This window comes from Nipponia nippon, unplaced genomic scaffold (assembly GCF_047370975.1).
Source record: "Nipponia nippon isolate SJK-2023a ecotype South Korea unplaced genomic scaffold, ASM4737097v1 scaffold_4, whole genome shotgun sequence".
NCBI classification, from domain to species: Eukaryota; Metazoa; Chordata; class Aves; order Pelecaniformes; family Threskiornithidae; genus Nipponia; species Nipponia nippon.
The window spans coordinates 60,509,948-60,518,791 of record NW_028262358.1 but is presented as its reverse complement, the minus strand read 5'-3'; the positions used below and the strand labels follow the sequence as shown (position 1 = coordinate 60,518,791).

Below are 8,844 nucleotides of genomic sequence, written 5' to 3'. Positions count from 1 at the left end.
TATTAGAAAACCCAGCCAGTGCTAGCCCTCAGAAACAATCAGGCCAGAGACTTCACCTTTACCACTAGGCAGCTGACAGGAATTGCCACAGAGCTCCTCTGTAAGTGATTCTTGTTACAGATCAAGTTTCCTCCACACAGTGTTAAATTCAACTACACTCCCTCTGAGGCAGCCTTACTGTCAGCTTGGATATTTATTACAATTGCTGGTACCCTCTACTTTGCTGAGTGTACATGAACTTTTCTAAGACCATTAATATCCAGGTTTCTGCACAGTCCAAATCAGCCTTTTTGGTTCCCATTGGTTGGATCCAACATGTGTCTTTAACACTTTGACCTCAGAGTATGGTCCTTTCACTAATTTATTTGAAAATGGGTTTATATGTGAGCAATCAATACGATTCCCATTGGGAGAATAGTTTAAAGTCGACATGTCTTTAATATTGATTTACCTGAGACATCAAGAAGCTGAGTCTTTTTGCATTAATACCAACAGAACACTCTAAAAGCTTCTATTGCAATAAACTTCTTGCAGTTTGCGTGGAGAGATGTGACACCCCTTGCTTTTTGTTGCACAACATCATCACTCCTACTGCTGTCCTCCAGGAGAATTTCTTCTAACCTAATAATTTTTACCTGTCCTTTAGTCCAAAGGATGGAACTCCTAAGGCTGAGAAATGAGGAACATATTCAGTGGGAATTTATGTGCCTGATTTTTGTCATTACTTCATTTTATCTATTCTGTATTTTCAGAACTCTAAACAGCAAGGAAATAAGCTTTGGAGACTGTGAGTGTCTCCAGCTCAAAGGAAACAGAAAGTTAGATTATGCTTCTACTGTCATTCAACGGATGTCTGTGTAAAGACAAGGGAATATACTCAAACAAAACGAATACAATTTCCTGCAGAGGCAAAAAGGAGAAGAAAAAGATCCACAGACCCTGACATAAACCAGCCGGAATTCAGATCCCCACATACAAACTGTTCATCATTCTCTTTTCAAACAAAAGAATCCATCCGACTCTTTGGATGCTATTTCAGATTATAGTCTAGAGACAATGTCATTATGCAGCTGTGACACAGTACTTGGCACAAGAGCAAAGGAGAGAGAGAGAGCTCCACAGGTAAGTCTCCTTAGTGGGAAAGAAACTGTGCATAGGCTGAATTCAGCCAGCGCAGACAGAGCATATCTGGGAGTGCAGCACCACAGGGCAGGGACTGCCACAACTTGGAAATGCGGGAGGCAAATCTGCTTTATCAGTAATTCCCAAAGATAGGGATCCAATTCCAGTCCACGTAGGAATGAGGAACTCCACACATCTCACAAACGCCCTCTACCAAGAACTGCTTCTAACAGGGAAAAAGGCTCCTTTCACGCGTTGGTGCAGCTCAAGGCGCTTGATAATTCCAGGGCTAATTCCAGATTTGCATATCACAACAAACTTCGTGTAGTCCCATCAAGAGCCAAGCATATCTGCCACCACGACCACCTGCAGTATGTAGCCTTTAATTAAGTATGCATGCTTGCAAACTAAATGAGAACTGTGTTCAAATGCAACCCTGCATGCGATCATGTTTGAAGGCCTGATCATGAGTCTTGCACTAAAAAGAAACAAGGCAACAAACAAGGAGCAAATACTATTTGATTTTAAACACTGACCATTAGGAACCAAACCTTAGAGAATTTTTTGTGGTATCACTCATTAGACCAGCAGATACAGCTGGAAAAAAGTAGACACACTTTGTAGCAGAGAGTGACTTCTCCCAGACAGTCAGATGTACAATAACCTTAAGTAAGTCATGTCTTCTTCCTTGTTACTTGAATACAGGATTTCTTAATTTGGTGGAGGTTTCTTTTGGCAGAGACTTCCATTACCTCTCAGCTTCTTGAGTCAGGGGCTCTATTTAAAGGACAAGAGGATACAGAAACAGATCACTTCCCCTATTCCCAGGTTTCAGAATAGGGTTTGCTAATGCTACTATGTGGATAGCTGGAAGTGAGTCCAAGAAGCAGCTGGGAAGAGCAGGCAGAGTTGGAGAAAGGAGGGGATGGAAACAAGGGCTCTCTACCTGGCTATGAAACACTCCATGGTGTGGAGCCTCCAAGGAGGACAAACGTTCAGCTTCTAAGGCCACATCTCTAAGGCCAGAACTCAAACGCGAAGGTTAGACATCTCAACATCAAACCTCTATGACTCTTTTACCAGTAAAATAGTGCTGAATGTTAATCATCTCGTAGGCAATATCAGTGCATTCCCTGGGAGAAGTGGATATGAGAAGAATTACTCCAAAAAGAATTGTTGTGTATTTGTGTAGAGAATGTCACAAATGGCATAAGCTAGCAAACTAGATATGTTCAAAAGAGAAATGCTGAGTTCAACTATGGCTGCTCAGGGAAAAGGTCTAAGAAGGAGCTAACTAATAGAAAAGATGTCAGATGTGTGCCATGCAGCCCTTTCCCCTTCAAGACTCCAGATAACAGAAGAAGCAGCTACACTCTGTGGTCATTGCCGAGCTGTGTCCGCTGGCAGCACTATGTCCTTGGAGCACTGGGCTGCAAGCAGTAGTTTGTGGCCTCCCAGGCCTGGCAAAGCTGCAACAACCACCAGTATGGAAATTCCTCTTTGTTAAGTCTGCATGACTGGACAGAGTGACTGTAGAAAATACTGCTAGACTGACTCATCATGCCTATTTCTTAATTTTTCAAAATATGCTTTTTAGATTAAACAGACTTTGCATTAATTAAAAAAAAGTGAGGAAGAAGCTTTATGTATGACACACATCTCCACAGACTGAGCGCCATGGCTGAGCCCATACCCCTGTGCAATAAACCCAGACTCTTCAGTCCATCCTTCTCAATGCCCAGACTTTGCCTCCTGCCCACTACTCTTCGTGCTAAACATAAACCAGCAGGCAGTCAGGAGGATCTGAGGAAGCCATCTGCCTCCTAAGCCTCCTGCCCTAGCTGAAGGTGAGGCAACCTCCATCTCAGGTCCAAATTGGAGTGTAGGCACCAGTCTGCAGCCTAGTAGAGGCCTCCACTGGGCCTAAGCTTCAATGTGGGGAACTCGGCAAACCAAAATGGAAATTCAGGTGCTTCCAGCACTAGGCAAAGCTGGAAAGCTAGCAGAAGAGGCTGTTCTCCAAGATTTAGGCATGCAAGCTCTCTTTTGGCAGACAAAAACTTATCTTCCTGTTACCATTTCATTTTTTGTGCCATTTCATTTTGTGCCATTTTCATGGTGCCATTTTTTCATGGCACAAACATAATAGGTGCCATTGCATTTAACCACACCAATAAAGCCATGAACTCGGTGCTTAATGTTAAACATGCAGTTCATCCCTCTAAGCACAAGTGCAGCTTTATGTGAGCATTTAGTTTCCATTTGTTAAACTGTGATTATTCAGTAGGACTTCAACTCATTAAAAGGTTAAAGAGCACAGTGCTGAGTTGCAACCTTGAGCTGAAAGCCAGGCTTAGGACTGCTTAGAAACAAGTGTGATATCAACATCTTCCATTCCATTTGTGCATGACAGACAACGAACAGACAGCCGCTCCTGCAGATTCGAAACAAATAATGATTTTCTGTCAAGAAAGTCCCAAGGAACAGCTTGAGTTGCCTTAGCAGACTGCATTCAAAAGGACTGCACAATGCCAGCTTACTCTACTCTCATCTCAAGTCATCCTCTTAATATGGTGTTACGAAGCACATTATTGAACACACATGACAAAAGAAAAACATTGCTATTAGTTCCTCCTAGTGCGAAGATAATGGGCTTCCTGTGCCTCAGCTCAAATGACACGTATTGAGCCACTTCAAAGAAACCGACAGTTTTATTGTGGGCCCATTCATCACATCCAGGGGGGTTTGAGTGCAGACACCCATGGGGTTTGTATTGGGTTTATTTGACAACCTCTCCAGAATTCATTTTTTTATTTCAATGCAGCTGTATTCATTATGTGTACCCAGAACTAAAGCAGAGCATTGCCAGCTAACTCTTCCTTTAGCATCTTTATCACAGGACAGAAATTCAAGTTTCCATAATGTTACTGAGGTCATACAGAGAACGATTTGATTGTCTTAGAGTAGACAATCCAGTCAGGTAAGTAATTATGTCATCCCCACCTAACAATAAAAAGATACAAAGTAGCATTTGTATAGTGCAGCTGTTTACCTAAAATGTGTTCTTAAATTCTGTCTCTATAGTGAAATCAAATGCTTCCTGACCAAACTTAATGATTATTGTGGGTTCATGTTCACTGATTAATGTGAAAATAATCCCTACTATTCCAAGCATAATAAAAAGTATTGGAAGATCCATCTCAATTTAGAAACTAGGAGTTTTTCAGTTTCCCCATTATTGCTTTTTTAAACATTTCTACCTAAAGAGACCATAAGAAAGAGGAATACAAGTATTCTTTGAAGTACATTCAACAGTAGGTTTTCAATAGCAATTCACATTTTAAAAGAATTAAATGATTAAAATATTACTGTTATTACACATCTGTCCAGCATGTTGAGCTAATTTAGTAATTTTATAGTATTGTGGGACCATTAAAAATTGCTTTTGGATGATAATTAAGCTCAATATGTATTATGAGCAGAAGAAAAACAATTCACTGTAATCACAATTATTGCGCTTTATGAAGGTTAGTCACACATACAGAGAACCACAGTATTTTATTGCAGATCACATACCACTGTGAGATATTATTGCTTTTCGTTCATTCAATATATACAAACCTCAGCATTCTCTCTACGCAGTGGAGCAGCAGATTGCATGAAAAAAAGTTTAGAAACCCAGTCTCAGTGCTACCAATACAGCTCCTTCTACAGTCCTCCAGGAGATAAATAGACATTTAATTAACTGCCTGAAAAAGGAGCTGTAGCAAATAACACACACTTACTGAAGCGCTTTTCACCTTTTCTGTAATCTAGCTGCTTCAGCAGATGTAGGGCAGGTTCCCCTTACAAAGGGGTGTTCTGACGTCTTACAACAATTATTCTAATCATGCCATTAATACATCATTGTGGTACCTTTTAGAGCCACAGCAGCCAAATCCACACACAGAAATGAACCCCGATTCCCGTCTCTTCCCTCCTCCTGCCTATGTTTCTGTGCCTGTGAGCATACATCACAGAGGGGACAATACTTTTTGTTACATCAGCTTGAAGTCACGCTGCAACTAATTACAAGGGAGGCTCTCTCATGAGTTTAGAGGCAAAGGAGTGAATACCCCTGTTTGGATTTCTCTTTTCTGTGCACCCTCTTCAGAACGTCGAACAAGCTACTGCGCACCAGCGACTGAATGATGAGCTACCTCTTCCCCTCCTCTGGTGTCCCATCTCCATCCTTCCTCTCTTCACCTTCTCATAAAACTCCCACTAGGTTCAAACTAACGTGCTGAGGTACGTCCCTGCGGCTCAGGGACCAGCAGGAGTGTCTGGCGCATGCAGGAGCTCACATGCATCGCTCTTCTGGAGTTCTTTCAACTGCACATATGGAGTACGCTGGCAAATTATTAATAGCAATTATCGCCATTAAGTTATTTGTAGCAATAGCAGAGTGGTTAATATTATTTGTTCCAATTCAATTGCTGTTATTTCTTTGAATTCAGGATCTTGGACCTAGAGCTTCCAAGTTCAGTTGCATCCTTACTTTTGACTGGACTTAGCTAAAAATAAGTTATTAAGCTCTAGACGGTATAAATTGAAACTGCCAGCAGCCCAGGCAGCTGCCACTGCATCCCAGCTCGCTGGGTCCTGGCTTCTCCTGCTGGCAGCAGCCCCGAGAGTGTCGCACCGGGGCTGCGGCTGCTGTGTAGCCCCCAATTGGGACGGGGGCTGGGACCAGGACCGGGACTGGGGCCGGGACCAGGACGGGGGCAGGAGAGAGGCAGCGCAGGGGAGCCCCGCTGCCAGGGCTCCCTGCCTGAGAGCTGGGGCCCACCCTGGGGCAAAGGACAGTGGCATGGCCCCCAGCAACATGCGGAGCTTCTCAGAGCGATGCGCAGGTATGCAGGTGCGGACTTGGGGCCGGAGCTGGGAGCCTGGAGATGGGAGTGAGGGGTTCAGCCCCAAACGGCGAGGGAGCCACGCCATGTCCTCCATCCCCCAAGCGCTGAGCAGCGGTGCTGGATGTTTTCCTTCATGGACCGCCTGGCAGCAGGGCTTCCTGGGAGGGACGCGATGTCCACCGAAACAGGCCTGCCCGGGTGCTAGAAATGACCCTGTGGGGAAGCTGAAATTTAATTTGCAAGAATAAGTATCGTTAGGTTTGATGATGGCACGGCAGTCCTTTCTTCACCATCACCTGACATCACGGAAATCGATACAACAGCAAAATGAATGGACTTTCAGTCAAAGCATTCAGCTCCATCTGGTGCATTCTGCAACGGCAGAATACAGCTAAAGGCAGTGAAACAAATTCACTGATAAGTGCTAGACAAATGAATGTTTATATAAAATTACTAGCAATGATAAAGTATTCTAAGCCATTATTTTGTTAGAAAGCTACTGCAGCCTTCATAGGCAAACTCTCTCCTTTTAAAACAAGTAGAATAAAATAAATATTTTGGATAATGAAAAAGAGCAAGTAGGCCTCCAACAATAATGCTGTTCATTTTTGTTTACATGTTGAATAACCCTATGATTTGGAGCTCAGGCCACCAACGGTAATTGGCCATTTCCGTACTCTTTTCTTTGGCTCAGTTAGTATGTTTTTCCTTGGTGTTTTGGGCTTTGCCATTTATGAAAACGAGGCCTTGCATTTCAGCTGTGACCCAGACAAGAGAGAGGTTAATCTTTCCTGTTAGAACCAGTTCAGGCCTATAACTCCTCAGGTAATTCTCTTCTTTTATTGTAGAAATCCAATGTTAAGAAAATAAACTGCAAAAATTAAACATAATTGTTCCATATAAGAAGCAGTGACTGGGCTAATTATCACTTAGCTTTTCTGTGAGTATTTTTGTTTTAATAACCCTTCATCTGTGACTAAATATGGAGTTGTGCTTTCTATCTTTCATAACAACCACCCTCACATTTCAGAAACTAACTGAACTTTTCAAATTAAAACATAACAGTGATTTTTACCTTTATTGTCATCTGATATATTTTAAATATATATTAAATATATATTTAAATATATTTTTATATATATATATTAAAAACAGACTGCAAAATGTTCCAACATGTGTGCATTTTAGCTGGCCCAATACAGTTGTAAATGATCTGACAACTACATTTCTGCTACATTTTAGGTATTCTGGGCGTTACAGCTGGTGATTGTACTGGTACCTGGAGATTTTTTTCACCTGTATGCTGCATGTAAGAGCATCAAACAGGAAGATATCCTCCAAAAGTCATTCTACACTGGTTTTTAGATCTTCTCTGTTTTCTTAAGGATTATGCTTGAAGCTGTGGCTTTTCGGCTTCAGATTCAGCTCTTTGGTTTCAAAGTGAGCGCAATCTACATGTGGGATGTGGGAGCACTTGAGAAAAAGTTTAACATTACCCGGTGCATGGTGCCAGAGCATTTTGAAAAGACAATTTTTCTTACTGCAATGTACACATTTACTGTGATTACAGCGGTCTTGTGTGTTGCCAAAATTTTTGAGATCTCATGTAGAAGGCTAGGTTTCTTAAAAACTCAGTGATGTCAATCACTCCTAGTCATTTACCAGCCTGTTCACCTGCAGTTTTATAACAATGATTTCAAGCTATAACAAAAAACATCTCCTGTCCTCTATGCAGTGTCGCAGAAGAGAACCAGACTCAGGATTAAGGCTGCAGAGTCGCCATCTGACACTTAATCCTTATCTAAAAACCACCGCATTATGTGAATAGTCTTTGTTTCCATGTAAAGACCAAAGGCAGTAAGATTCACAAGAGCAACATTTTTTCTGCATTTCCTGTGAAATTAAAATTGTCAAATTCTTCAGTTTTTCATTTAAAAACAAAATGTGCGTTATTGCCTTTTAGTGTAAAAGACAATGTTTTTCTGTGACTGATTCTGTCATTATTTTCTGGAACACGTTGATGGAGATATTACGTCCACGTAAAGAAACCATTTCCCCATGGTTGTCAACACTTCTCTTTCCTATATTTGCCAGTTGTTTTCCTGGCACTCACTGTATTCTCAAGTGCCTCTATACTTTTCTTTTTCCTAGTCTTCCAAACTCCCACCACTTTTATCCTCATTTACATTGCTTTCTACAAGCTTCTTTCCACCCTTACTCCCTCTGAGATTTATAACATGCCTGTATGCGTTTCTCAGTGTTGCATTGATTTTAGCTCAAATGCTTAGTAAATATTTGAGATGATCCTGAAGGCTTTTTTTGCCATTATGAAAGGAATTATATAATACATGTGGGGATTCTTTGATTCAATTCTATTTCTTTATACAGCGAACATAAAGTCCTGCCTGCCACAACACAGTACGAAGCATTTTTGTTGCTTACATCAGGTTCACATTATAAGTGCTTCTTTGACTTTTTCATTGTTTTCCACCATACTCTAGCCGCCTCATTTTCACAGACAGCACTCAAAGCAATCCCCAACTCATGCGTTTGCAGTCAGTTTTGTCTCTAGCCAGACATCATGCCCATTTCAGTTCTCACTTAACAAAGAGCCATAATTGTTCCCTCCATCATCTTCAATGCAACAAGCTAAATACACCCAGTAAGTGATGCGATTGCCTTTACATCAAAGGTATAGTTGCTCTGGGCTAGCCAACTTCTAGTACACCACCACAACATCCCAGCCCTATAACCACTCCTTGTTCTGTTCCTTTCTTGTCTTCCTTTCTTCTGTTCAGCCATCATTTCCCTTTCATTCTCTTTGCAG

At 41.7% G+C, this 8,844-nt stretch overlaps 1 protein-coding gene across 1 annotated transcript; it reads left to right on the top strand.

Moving 5' to 3' along the window:
• Positions 1–5,971: 5,971 nt before the first annotated feature.
• Positions 5,972–7,655, top strand: GJE1 (gap junction protein epsilon 1). Its single transcript, XM_087777335.1, is given in 3 exon segments — positions 5,972–6,010; positions 6,660–6,842; positions 7,260–7,655. Coding segments are annotated over 3 exon segments (618 nt in total).
• Positions 7,656–8,844: the final 1,189 nt, after the last annotated feature.